Here is a 14,132-nt window from a genome sequence, read left to right on the forward strand (position 1 = left end):
CAGCTGGGAGAAGGGTGGGTCATTTGGACGTGGGGTGTGGCCTGAGACTGAAAAATCAAAGACATTGCCCAGGGTTGCCTTGAACTCATTCTGTAAACTTGAACTCTGGTTCATTTTGACACAGTCTCATTATGCAGCTCTGGCTGTCCTGGGACTCGCTCTGCAGACCAGGCGGGCCTCGAACTCACTGAGATCCATTTGACCCTGCCTCTGAGGCTTGTGTCACCATGCCTGGCTAAACAGTGATCTTTTAATGCCACCCAAATGAACCACAGCCTTTTTCAGTGACATTACTGAAGGTAGAGACAGGACATCTGGGGGGGGGATGATAGCAGATGCTCCCAAAGCCTCCCTGGACTCCCCCATCCTTTCTCACAGCTCTGACCGGCTAGGGGGTCACTTTCTCCATGTTTCTCTCTGCCCCTTTAGGCAATTACTGCTTCCTGCTTGCTGATTGGCTGAAGCATCAGACATGACACAACCTTGGCAAACAGTCCAAGGGCTGAGGCTAGACTAAGGGGGTCCACGGCACAGGTCGAAGAGATAGAGGCAGAATCGTTCTCTCATGTGTTCTGGAGGTGCCTGGATTCGGGGCGTATTGTGTCCCTGCAGGAAGCCAGTGTGGGAAGCCTGCACATCCCGGAGGATCTCACACGTGGTTGAAACTGAAAACCTAAATGAATGGTAGATCCTGGCTCTTAATGAATCAGTCCTGGAATTAGCCAGCGTCCGTGGGATGATAAATACTAATTTTTCTGTTGACTGGCTATCTCAACCACACAACTGTGTGTGACCACTACAACCACAACCCTGTTTAGTGTGGGAGTCCCATGGAGTCATCTTCATCCTTTTTAGTGGCCCAATTATATTCCATTATATAGACAGACTGCTGTGGGATGGTCTTCCTGTATGCTGTGACTATGTGCTGCTACCACATAATTAAAAAGAGGGGCTGGAGAGATGGCTCAGTGGTCCTAGGTCCTAGCCCACATGTTGTGATCCATGTGGTGAATAAAGAAGCTATCATTCCAGGTGGTAGTGGCACACACCTTTAATCCCAGCACTCGGGAGGCAGAGCCAGGCGGATCTCTGTGAGTTCAAGCCCAGCCTGGTCTACAGAAACCCAGGACAGGCACCAAAAACTACAGAGAAACCCTGTCTCAAAAAGTCATATATTATATATATGAAAGAGAAGGAGGAGGAGGAGGAGGAGGAGGAGGAGGAGGAGGAGGAGGAGGAGGAGGAGGAGGAGGAGAAGAAGAAGAAGAAGAAGAAGAAGAAGAAGAAGAAGAAGAAGAAGAAGAAGAAGAAGAAGCAGCTGCCTTGGCTTATGGCAAGACAGGTTATAACCAGGCAGGAAATCTAAGCAAAAAGAGGGAGAAGAAAGAAGAAAGGCGGGGTCAGGGGAGACAGGAGCACTGCGGGGGGAGCAGGATGTAATAGAACACAGGTAAAGCCACAAGATTTGTGGCGATACATAGATGAATAGAAATGGGTTGATTTAAAATGTAAGAGCTAGCTAGCAATAAGCCTGAGCCTAGACTAAATGGTCTGTAATTAATATTAAGCCTCTGAGTGATTATTTTATAGAAACGGCTGCTGCCTGGGCAGGACTGGGAAACTTCAGTCTACATTATACCACGCTTTGTTTATCCACTCATCCCTAAGCCTGGGAAACTGAGGCTTATGACCATGCCCCCAAGGACTCTGAAAATTCCTGAGGCAACGCTAGCACCTAGCTCTCTGCTCTGAAGGGAGAGCCTTCTGGAACATTCTCCCACGTTTTCAACTTCACTGTCCCAAATCAGCACCCAAGATAGACGGGGCCCTCCCTGTGTCTCCAGCATGCATCTTCAGGGAATAGCCAGCTGCCATCTTGTTTTGTGATCACCCAAAGAGCAAGCCCAGGACCTGGCCTTACGTCCACGGGTATTTACACCTCATCCAGAGTCAAGGGAGGATCAGCAGCAGCAAGCCCCTCCTGCTCAGATCCTCACCTGCCCCAGCTGCACCTGCCCCATACCCGACCTAAGGGAAAGACACCATTTGGCCCTTCAAGCTCTGTCCTGTGGTTCTGGGGAGGCTCAGCCAGGTTGGTCACCCTGTCTCCTGGTCACAAGATGGGCTCAGGCCTGTAATGACACCCAGAGTCCCTGCAATGGTTCTGGGACTCCTGTTGAGAATGCTAAGTGGGCCGCCCTCTCTAGGCATTGCTGTGTAAGGGGGGCAGCAGGGCACCCTGGGAGGCTGGGCGCCCACAGGAGCCTGGGCCAAACCCAGAAGGAGAGTTGGGCTGTCAGGAAGGATGGTCTGGCTTCCTCCTCACAGAGTGGTACACTCACCATCTCCGCTTCCCTGTTACCATCTGCATCCTCCAACAAACAAGGACACAGAGGCTCGGAGACGTAAATGACCCCATGCCACTCTCCAGCACAAGATGCCATGGCCTGGGTTTAGGTAGAGGGGGAAAGCCAGTGTGCAGCCTGGGCCCTGAGCTCTGTCCACTACAGTTGCCTTCCACTATGACCTCCTCAGACACCCATGCTCCCTGTGGATGCCTCAGAGGGTCGGAGGCGCTCACCTGAGCTGGGGAGGTCAGAAGGGACACCACCAACTACGGACTCCTCTGTGCAGAGTCTGCAGGTGTGTGGGGACCTCTCCTTGTGCCAGGAGAGCTCAGCAGCCTCCAGTACCACTCCACGGCTCCTCCCTCCCCAGCATCCCTTTCCCACCAGCGTCTCTCCTCCCTGACCGGCACTGTGACTCCCCACAGCATCACACTTCTTCCCTCATCTCTGCCTCCCAACACACTGCTCCATCTTCACCTGGCTCTCAAATACCACCTCCACCAGGATCACACCCACCACCTCCTCCATCTCCACCAGGATCACACCCACCACCTCCTCCACCTCCACCAGGATCACACCCACCACCTCCACCTCCACCAGGATAACACCCAACACATCCTCTACCTCCACCAGGATCACACCAACCACTTCCTCCACCTCCACCAGGATCACACCCACCACCTCCTCTACCTCCACCAGGATCACACTCACCACCTCCTCCACCTCCACCAGAATCACCTCCCCCACCTCCTCCAATCTCCACCAGCATCTTCACTAGGATCACACCCACCACCTCCTCCACCTCCACCAGGATCACACTCACCACCTCCTCCACCCCCACCAGGATCACACCACCACTTCCTCCACCAGGATCACACCCACCACCTCCTCCACCTCCACCAGGATCACACCCACCACCTCCTCCACCCCCACCAGGATCACACCACCACTTCCTCCACCAGGATCACACCCACCACCTCCTCCATCTTCACCAGTATCACACCCACCACCTCCTCCACCCCCACCAGGATCACACCCACCACCTCCTCCACCCCCACCAGGATCACACCCACCACCTCCTCCACCCCCACCAGGATCACACCACCACTTCCTCCACCAGGATCACACCCACCACCTCCTCCACCTCCACCAGGATCAACCTCCTCCATCTTCACCAGGATCACACCCACCACCTCCTCCACCTCCACCAGGATCACACCCACCACCTCCTCCACCTCCACCAGGATCACACCACTGGCCTTTTCCCTGGCACCAACACTCTGGTGCCTGGTGCTCATCCACAGGTTCCCAGCCCTCCCACCTCCCTCGGTGACACTGTACCTGTCACTCTCCACTTCCGTCCTCACCCCCACCATCTCCACCATGAATAAACGAACATTTATTGAGCACCAACGGCCCCGATCTCTACAAAGTACAGAAGACCCACCCTAGCCAGGGCTAGCAGGCCAGGGCTTGGCTGCAGTGTCCCGGAAGGATCTTCAGCCCCGGCTGGGTTCCAGCGGTGGGTGGGGTCCTGCCATGCCATTTTCCTGAGGACAGCAATAAATAATGCACAAGAGGGACAGGCCTGAGCCCTGCGAGCGGAGGGGCCCTGAGCTGGCTTAGATAACTCCATGGGAGTGAACAGGTGGCCAGGAGCCCCATCCCTCATGTGGGGAGGGGCAGAGCTGAGGGCAGAAGCCTTGGTGGGGACCAGAGGGTCCTGGGGCCTCCTCCGAGTCTCCACAGGCCCTCACCTCTGGGGTCACAAGTGGGTGTGGGAAGACATGGACCAAATGCTGAAATGTGGTGGACAGCTGAAGAGAGCAAAGTCCAGGCTGGGCGGTATGCTCTGGCCCTGGAGCAGGCCCTAGAGCGGAGCATCCTCCGTCCTCCACTTGGGGGCATAACCCTGCTGATGGCCGTCACAGTTGGCGTTCCCTAGGTTATCCAGGGGCACCACCACCTCGTCTGGGCTCGTGTTCTTGTTCAGTTCCACCACACGGGGCACCACTGAGGACCAGCGATCTAGACCAAGAGTACAGAGAGGGCAAGGGTTGATGGACAGCTTGTGCAAGCATTGAGCACCACTGAGTACTGGGAACTCTGCAGTCATTGGAGATGGGTATTATCATGTGCATTTTACAGAGGTGAAAATGGACTCAGAGAGGTCAAGATGCCTGCCCAGGAGCACACAGCAATACAGGGAGGAACAAAGATCGAAGACCGGGTCAGAATGCCCTGGGGCATGCCCTCTAACAGTGCCTCTTGCCTTTAAGGATTAATTAAAAAAAATAAAAAGGACTTCCCCCCCATGGGGCTGCCCAGGATCTCTCATGTCACCCCGAAACCCCACCATCTGGCATCATGGAGCGGGGAAGGTTTTGGGGCAGAGCTGCATAGGCACCCCCCGATGTAGCAGGGGAACCCACTGGTGGCCCCTCCCGCCTTCCTATTCTCTGGAGAGAACTGCTCAGAACCGCCTGGGGCAAGGACAGCCCTGAGCCCCCCTGCCCAGGTGCCACACTCACCCCTGCGGAGGCGCCCCACTGTGTGGGAGAAGCCGTAGTACTGGTAGATGTCACTCTTGCCGGGGTCCTCACTAATGATCCCCAAGTTCTGGTTCCAGTGGGACCAGTTCACCTCATCCACCCTGGCAGAGAGAAGCAGAGTTTGCGGGGAGCCCACGGATACGGTTCCTGTCCCCAGCCCACGTCACCTCCCTGACCAAGTCCTTCCCAGCATGCCCTCCTCGCCTAACCAAATGTCCGCTCCAGTCCCTTTCTATCCATAACCTCGTTAACGCCATCCACAGTGCGGGGAGATGTCACCAGTTTCCCAGACTCCTCAGCGCTCACACACTGGTCCCCTTCCCCCGCTCCTGTGACTGTCCATCACAACGGCTTTGCTTGTCCTGGTGGTCATTTATAGGAATATAAATGAAGCCATAGGCCACGTGGCCTTTCATGTCTGGCTTCTTTCATTTAGCAAGAGGTTCTCTACCTGTGGGTCATGTATCATATCACATATCACATATCAGATATCCATTTTATGATTCATAACAGTAGCAAAATTACAGCTAGGAAGTAGCAACAAAAATAATTTTATGGTTGGGGGTCACCACAACATGAGGAACTGTAATAAAGGATTGCCGTGTTAGGAGGGTTGAGAACCACTGATTTAGCATGTTTTTAAGGTTCATCCACACTGTGGCAGGGATTAGAACTTCATTCTTTTTAACGGCCAAATAATATTCCATTGTATGGATATACCACACTCTGTCTATTCATTCCTTTTAACAGCCAGATAATATTCCATTGTATGGATATACCACACTCTGTCTATTCATTCCTTTTAACAGCCAAATAATATTCCATTGTATAGATATACCACACTCTGTCTATTCATTCTTTTTAACAGCCAAATAATATTCCATTGTATGGATATACCACACTCTGTCTATTCATTCCTGAATGCATATATTCCTTGATACTGTTTCCTCTTTTTATTAGGACACTGGTAAAGTCTGATGATGGTCTCTTGGAACAAATTGGCCCAATATAAGTTGTGTTTTTTTTTTGTTTTTGTTTTTTTTTTTTTTTTTTTTTGGTTTTTTCGAGACAGGGTTTCTCTTGTGTAGCTTTGCGCCTTTCCTGGAACTCACTTGGTAGCCCAGGCTGGCCTCGAACTCACAGAGATCCGCCTGGCTCTGCCTCCCGAGTGCTGGGATTAAAGGCGTGCGCCACCACCGCCCGGCATAAGTTGTGTTTTTTAAAGTTATTTTTTTGTTATTTTTCATACGGCCTCTATGTGGGGAGCCACGGTTACATATGAGACTCGGCAAGGGAGATGCAATTGCTGTTACTATTACTGACGTGGACCCTGAGGCATGTGATGTGGGGCTTCTTTTCTGACGGTTACAAAACTGGTCACAGGGCATCAGTTCTAGACCGCTGGGCGGGTGGTGTGTGTGTGTGTGTGTGTGTGTGTGTGTGTGTGTGTGTTTTACACCTCATTCCACAGATGAGCAATGCAATGGGCCCTGACTCCCAGGGGCACGCCATACTCTACGCTGGTTGGTGAGCTCTTGTCGAGGAATATTTACCTTCTAACAAAGTAAAGGCATCAGGAATGTGGGTCACTCTGCAGATGAGTTGGGGGGGTCTTAAGCCCCCAAGCTGATGATCCCTCAGTCTCCCCATTTCAGCCACAACACAACCTCACCCACAGGCAGTAGACGGAGGGTAATGAACTTAGATGAGCCCCCCTCCATCCCTGCCAGCCCCCAGTGAGGGGCCATGGAGCCCCTAGGCATCACAACATCCCAGCATGTATAGGACGCCAGCTTGAAAGTCCTGGGTGCCCAAGGAGGTGGTGCCATAACCATGCCCACCTCGTAGTCAAAGGAACTGAGGCTGAGAGACCAAGATCCCTCAAGGACTGAACCCTCGAACAGCCTATCGGAGCCTCAGGCTGCCGTGGGTCGGAAACCCAGGTGCACATGGGAGCCCATCCCTCTGGAGCCCATCTTCCTGGGGCCCACCTCTCCAGGCCTCACCTGAAGCACCATCGGCGGTCTGGAGTGCCGTCCGAGCTCTTGCCGACAGTCACCATCTCTCCGGAGCGGAAGGCCTTCCTCAGGAACACGGGGAAGGAGCGCTCGATGTCCAGGATGGTGGTGGCCCACTGCCAGGAGGAGGACACAGGGGCACCGGTAAGCTTCCCAGGCAGGTGTCTGGCTTACAGCGACCGCGGGCCAAAGAAACTCCTTTCTTAAGACAGGTCTCAGGTAGCCCAAGCTAGCCTCACACTTCCTGTGTAGCTAAGGCTGGCCTTGACTGCCTGGTCCCCCTGCCTTCACCTCCCAAATGCTGCGATGTATGTGTGCACCGCCATGCATGATTTTTTTTTAAAGATTTATTTATTTATTATGTATACAGTGTTCTGCCTGAATGTTTGCCTGCACATATCCCAGCAGGCCAGAAGAGGGCACCAAATCTCATTACAGATGGTTGTGAGCCACCATGTGGTTGCTGGGAATTGAACTCAGGACCTTTGGAAGAATAAGCAGTGCTCTTAACCGCTGAGCCATCTCTCCAGCCCCCATGCATGATTTTTAAACAATAGTTCTCTTTTGTTGTTGTTTTCCTGTGGCTCTGGCTGTCCTGGATCTCTCTCTGTAGACCAGGCTGGCCTTGAACTCAGAGATCCACCTACCTCTGCCTACTGGGATTAGAGGCGTGCGCCACCACACTCAGCTTAAACAATGGGTCTTCTGAATGGCTGAGCTAGGCGGGCAGAGAGCCAGCCTCCATAAACCCATTTTTCCAGGGAACCCTTGGGGAGAACTAAGCGAAACGGACCCAGGGCAGAACGGCCAACGAACTTGCCCATGTCACAGTAGCAGTGGCCACTCTCTAGGGACTGCGGAGGAGGGGCAGGGCCTGAGCTCAGCAGGGGACAGCCTCCCCAGCTGGTACAGCGCCTCCCACTTACCCAGGACTGCCGCCAGGCGGGGAGGTAGGGCTGCCATTGCCTGGGCCCCAGCCATTCACAGAAGGGCCAGAAGCTGGGCCTTAGAAGGGGCGGGGGGGGGGGGGGGGCTGCCTCACTTTTACATGGAACTTTTTGAAAATAGGGTGGTCTGGGGCTCAGAGAAGTAGCAGCGTGGGAAAGCCATGGGCAGACCCGTACGGGTTCCCTCATACTCAGGCCAGAAGGGTGACGGGGTGGGAGGTGACCTTAGGTGTGACGGTCACTGTGAATTTCCAGGCTGATGGGTGCCCATGGCCCTGGAGTCCCTGTTTTCCAGAATCACAGAGAACCTCCTTCAGGGAGCAGCTCCCCAGCCACAGGCTCCTCCATCCCTGAGCGGAGGAGAGAAGGCCCCCCAGGAGAATGCTAAGGTGTCCACAAGGGGGCGCCGCAGGCCCACTTTGTTCATGTAGATGGGGATGTGGGCACACATAAATGCAAGGGAAGTCAGAGGGCGCCCTATGGTGCTGCCCCGCTTCCATCCTGTCTGAGACAAGACAGGGTCTCTTGTCTGTTTGCACCCCAGGTTAGCTTTCCTGCTTCCAGGGAGTCTCCCATCACCCCAGGTTAGCTCTCCTGCCTTCAGGGAGTCTCCCATTACCCCAGGCTAGCTCTCCTGCCTCCAGGGAGTCTCCCTTCACCCGAGGCTAGCTCTATTGCCTCCAGGGATTCTCCCATCAGCCCAGGCTAGCTCTCCTGACTCCAGGGATTCTCCTATCCCAGCCTCCCATCTTGCCATAGAGGCACTAGGATTATAGAGACGTGCTCCCATACCCAGCTTTACAAAATGGGTTGGGGGATTTGAACTCAGGTCCTTTTGTTTGCTGTGTGGCAAGCACTTTATCCCCCGAGCTATCTCTCCAGCCGCTCTTCTCACTTTTGAACCGAGGTGAGGCACAGGCTCAGCCCAAAACCCATGAAAATGCCCATGCTGTCCGCTGCGGCTTCAATGTATCCCCTAAGAGTTGCTATGCTGATGGGGTTTGAAATGTGGGGCATTCGGTGCACTCAACAATCAAGGTCAGATGTGGCCTATGGCAGAGCCCCCATGGGGCAGTGTCAGAAGAGAGACTTGAGCTGTGAGGACAGCTCTGCCTTCGGTGCAAGCCCTCCACCATGGCAGGACGAAGCAAGAGGGCTCTCGTCAGACACAGCGCCGTACTTTAACTTCCCAGCCTCCAAAACTATGAGCTGGACGAACCTTTATTCTTTATAAATGACTCTGCTTCAGGGATTTATGTTACAGTGACTGAAAATGGAGGGGGACTCTCTGAGCATGCTCTGTGCTGACAGAGGTCATGAAATCATGCTGAACGGAGCCAGCTGGGTCCCCTGAGCTGGACCACAGCTGAAACAGAGAGAACTAAACAGGGGGGGGGGGGAGAGAATGAAGCAATCCTAAGACACCAGCAGCGGCCTCACCTGCCCGTGGCGTGCGTGGAAGGTGAGGAACACCCCTACCAGCCTCACCTGCAGCTTCCAGATGTGTTTGCTCTCCTTGGACACCTGGCCCACGGTCTCCCCCATGAGGGCGATGAGCATGTTAAGCAGAAGCACGAAGGTGAGGATGATGTAAGTGACCAGGAGGAGGATGAAGACCACGGGGTACTTGGCGCTGCTCAGCATCTCCAGGTCGCCCATGCCGATGGTGAGCTTGAAGAGGTCCAGCAGGAAGGCGCTGAAGGTCTCGCTGTCGCGGCATGCGGGGTACGTGGGCACCGTGCAGTTGGTCTGGTCCTCGTCACACACCTTCATGTTGGTGCACGGGTTCAGGAGGGTGACCAGGGCTGCGGGATGGGCAGGGAGGGGCTGAGAGGGTATCCCCACTGGATGGATGGGAGCGGCGCGCACTGGCCTCAGGTTAGCCAGCGGGAAGCCAAGCCAGCGAGCACACGCAGAGCCTCGGGGCGCCTCTGCTCTCCCCTCAAACTCTCTGAGGAGTTAGGGGTTTTCAGAACGGAGCGTGGAGCCACCCACCCTCCATCATTTTCTCTCAGGGCACATGTGGCAACTTCTAGAGACAAGATCGGTAGTTACAAGGGATGGGTAGGTGGCGATGCTGGCATCTAGCAGGTGGAGTCTGGGATGCAGCTACATCCTACAATGCATAGGACAAGGGTGCCCAGACCCCATCTGTCCCCAGAAGCTCTAATGCAGCCTGTCACTTGAAGAATATCGGGCACTCCTAGGGACGGACTCCACCCAGGATCCTCTTTCCCTTCCACACCATCCAGAGATGAAGCACGAGGCTGACCACACCTGTCTTGATGGTCCCAGAGGCTCTGCCCTGTGAGGACCCTCATGCCTGCCCATATCCCAAGCTGTTCTTGGCGCCATCTTTTCCTGCTAAGCCCAGATGGAGCTTTGGAGGTTTAGCAGCAAGCAGCTATGCTACCCCTAAAAGAGCCAGGTCAGGGAGGCTGAGGCCCTGCATTCAGCAGGCTGTAGGAAGCTACACTGCCTTCATCTAAGAGTGTAGTAAACATTCTTCAACTCACAGACCAAAACAATCCGATTGTGTAGTGGATGCTGCTCAAACAGTGTGTGTGATAGGACTCTGAGACCTGATCTAGGCACAACAGAAAAATCATTCTGTGATCCATTAGCAATGTCTGCTTTGGGCACAAACATGAGTAACATGAGCATGTGTGTCATATCTGGTCCTGACCTATGACCTAGTGTACCCTACCCTGACCTCTAAGTTTCAGTTTTAGTTTGCTTCACAGAAGTAGCCAATATGCCACGTCCACATTTACTGGCTTAAAACACTGTGTTCAGTACACTCATTTATTTGAGTATACCGATGTGCGTGGTGGGGACATCCACACGCCATGGCACCCATGTAGGGGTGAGAGGATAAATGTCTGAAGTCAAGTGCTTCCTTCCACTCTGTGGGTCCCAGGGATCAAACTGAGGTCATCAGGCTTGGCAGCAAACCCCCTTTACGCACTGAGCCATCTCTCTGGCCCTCCATTCAGCTTTTGAACACATGCAGCTTATGCGACCTCTCTGACCCGAGGCTGCTCATCTGTACTGGGATGATGAAGGCTTTTTGCCTTGCAGGCTTGATGGTAGAGGGGAACACAGCTTTGGCCCACACACGGGGATCTCAGGCAGGGATGGCCATTGTCCTCAGGCTATGATGGTTTCCCTTATGGGTCTGGTCACCACCCCCAGCACCCCTAGCCCCACACCCACCTGAAGCATAGCCGATCATGAAGAGCAGGTAGACCAGCAGGAACCGGAAGAGGTCTTTGAAGAGGATCTAACACCGGGGAGGGGTGGGGTGTTGTGGAGGAAAGGGCACACACAGGTTCTCAACCCTCCGCTCCCCTGTCCCACCTTTCTCTCCACCCCGTCCTGCCCCATGCTGGAGCAAGCCCACTGTCCCCCAGTGCCCTGTCCTCAGGGCTACCGGCCCCAGAACAGGTACTCTGTGAGTGCAGAGGGTCCCCGCCCAGACCTTCTGGATCATGATGCTGTAGGTGCCCGTCAGCTTCAGCCCTCGGGTGAAGTAAAGGGCATTCATCCAGCCCAGGGTCAGAGCAAAGACCATCACGGCCAGGTAGGCCTCGATCCCTGCCAGGTAGAGTGCCGCAGAGATGACCACCAGCACGGAGTAGATGAAGCTGCAGGGCGGTGGAGATGGAGGGGGCAAAAGGGGGAAGGAACAGTGAGACTGTGGAGGAGACTCGATCTCAAGCCCTTCAGGGCATCAAGAAGTGCCAATGCCTTCAAGACCCCAGAAGAGAACAGGAGTACCTGACATCTCAGCATTAAGTCAACCAGACAGCTTGATTTTTCCCCCTGAGACAGGGTCTCTCTGGCTGTCCTAGAACTCACTCTATAGACCACGTTGGCCTCTAACTCCCTGAGATCTGCCTGCCTCTGCCTCCTGAGTGCCAGGATTAAAGGTGTGCGCCACCACCACCTGGCTCTAGACATTGGCCCCTAGGCCCTACAAGACCCCAAAGCCATGCCTTTGGGAATTGTTAAGAAAGATTCAGAGGACTGGAGAGATGGCTCAGGGGTTAAGAGTGTGTACTGTTCTTACAAAGGACCTGAGTTTGATTCTCAGCACCTAGATCAGATAGCTCACACTGCCTTTGACTCCAGCTCCAGGAGATCTGGCACCCCTCTGACACACACACACACACACACACACACACACACACACACACACACACACACTAATTAAAAGAAAATGGTTTTTAAAAAGAAGGAAGAAAGATTGATGGGTTGATTCAGAGTTCTGTGAAGATTCAGTGGCTAAATTTCATTGTTTTCTAATTCTAAAGGAAACGGAAAAGATGTAGCACAAATAACAATGATTCCCACATTCTGTGACCTGGGCAGACATCATTAATCAATCTCAGTACTTCTCCCCAATAACAGAGACAGTATTACAATTCTTAATCACAAGCAGACACCAGCATTCAGCCACCAGCATTAAAAGGTCAAAATTCTTTCTCTCCATGGTATAGGTGTAACTAGCAACCAAGCCTTGGCCTTGCCCAGCCTTTTGATTATGGCCACCCAATTGGATGAATTCACTCCTCACAGTACCACCTCTTCCACCGTGTGGATGACCATCCTCACCCAGAAGCTTCTGCCCTGGCACCTCTACTCACTAGAGCAACTGGAAGGACCCATCGACGAAGAGAGAATTCACTCCAGGGCATTTCTTCATGAACAAGTCTTTGATCTGGAAGAGAAGAAACAGCCCGTGCCAGGACTGGCACTGGAGGACGGGGAAGGGATCGGGGAGAGGGAGGCAGAGTGAAGGAGAGAAAAGAGCCCGTGGGCTCAGGTGATGAAGGAGGAAAGAGAGAGAGCAGAACCCAGGTTGGAGGAGGGAGAGGAGGAGGGGGGAGGGGAGGAACGAGAGGAGGAGAGAGAGGAAAGAGAGGAAGGGGAAGGAGGGAGAGGAGGAAGAGCAAGAGGAGGGCTGGGCAGGCAGATGGCACCAGGCCAAGCACCACGCACTCACACTGGTGAAGAAGAACAGGACTCCCGTGAAGAGTGTGATGATCTCACCAGCCAGCCTCAGGTAGTCCACCGTGGTGCGGTAAGGGTAGGGCGGCTGAAGAGGTGGGGATGTGCAGCAGGTCCTTATCTGCTCTCAACATCTGGCCCCATCCAGATGCTCCCCACTGCCCCAAACATCTGGGCCCTCACAGCTTCCTCTCCCCATCGTCTCCCCCCAGGAATCTCCTCCAGGCTCAGAGCCACCTCAGCGCCGGGGCATCTTCCTCCCCACCCCACGCCTCCTTCGGCCCTCCTTCCCATCTGTTCCTGAACAAATGCTCACCGTGCCTTCCAGCGGCTGGTAGTAGGCGGTGAGGGTGAAGATGACCATGGCACACAGGTAGGAGACCACATTGATGTAGAAGGACACGGCCCCGAACTTTCGCCACTTGTCCCTCAGCAGTTCGTTGATGGGCTCCACAGCCAGCATCTCATGGCGGTTCTGTGAAAGGCAGGGTGTCGTGGCTGCCCTCACATGCTGGGGATCCAGGTAGGTTGTCATGGCTGCCCTCCCATTCCCATACTGGAGATCCAGGTAGGGTGTCATGGCTGCCTTCCCATGCTGGAGATCCAGGTAGGGTGTCATGGCTGCCCTCCCATGCTGGGGATCCAGGTAGGGTGTCATGGCTGCCCTCCCATGCTGGGCATCCAGGTAGGGTGTCATGGCCGCCCTCCCATGCTGGGCATCCAGGCTGGCTCACTGCAGCGTGGCTGCCCTCTATCTACACCTCCGCTCCTAAGCCACTCTCCAGCTACACTCTGGGATCTTCAGCGAGTCAGGTGGTCTCAACATTCAAGGTTCTGCACAGTTCTGCCTCAACTTACCCTTCCTTCATATTCTATAGCATCATAGAACCAGAAATCCCTTAAAGAACATCTCTTCTGGGTTGCCAAGTCGGCTCAGCAGGCAAAGGTGCTTGCCGTGTAAACCTAGGGTCCCGAGTTCAATCCCTGCAGCCCATATGAGGGTGGGAGAAGAAGACGACTCCACATGACCTCCACATGTCCACTGTGGCACACACATGTTTACATACAATAATAATAATAATAATAATAATAATAATAATATATGTTGTAGCTGGGTTTGGCGTCACCCACCCACAGTCATAGAGCCCTTAGGGAACTGAGGCAAGAGGATTCCAAGTTCACAAACTACACGGCAAAAGCCTCTCTCAAAACAACCAAGGATGCAGGGTCGGAGAGCAGGCTCAGCGTCTGGGG

At 54.0% G+C, this 14,132-nt stretch overlaps 1 protein-coding gene across 1 annotated transcript in view; it reads right to left on the bottom strand.

Annotated features, from left to right (window-relative positions):
• Nucleotides 1-3,725: 3,725 nt before the first annotated feature.
• Nucleotides 3,726-14,132, bottom strand: part of Trpv4 (transient receptor potential cation channel subfamily V member 4) — a 46,008-nt gene continuing 35,601 nt past the window's right edge. The window contains exons 8-16 of the mRNA XM_006993938.3: nt 13,195-13,353; nt 12,874-12,966; nt 12,515-12,588; nt 11,347-11,512; nt 11,082-11,148; nt 9,354-9,670; nt 6,907-7,034; nt 4,880-5,001; nt 3,726-4,376 (exon numbers count right to left, since the gene is read on the bottom strand). Coding sequence (XP_006994000.1) covers nt 4,219-4,376; nt 4,880-5,001; nt 6,907-7,034; nt 9,354-9,670; nt 11,082-11,148; nt 11,347-11,512; nt 12,515-12,588; nt 12,874-12,966; nt 13,195-13,353 — 1,284 coding nt within the window. The 3' untranslated portion in view covers nt 3,726-4,218. The remainder of the gene's footprint in view (nt 4,377-4,879; nt 5,002-6,906; nt 7,035-9,353; nt 9,671-11,081; nt 11,149-11,346; nt 11,513-12,514; nt 12,589-12,873; nt 12,967-13,194; nt 13,354-14,132) is intronic.

This window comes from Peromyscus maniculatus, chromosome 23 (assembly GCF_049852395.1).
Source record: "Peromyscus maniculatus bairdii isolate BWxNUB_F1_BW_parent chromosome 23, HU_Pman_BW_mat_3.1, whole genome shotgun sequence".
Lineage (NCBI taxonomy): Eukaryota > Metazoa > Chordata > Mammalia > Rodentia > Cricetidae > Peromyscus > Peromyscus maniculatus.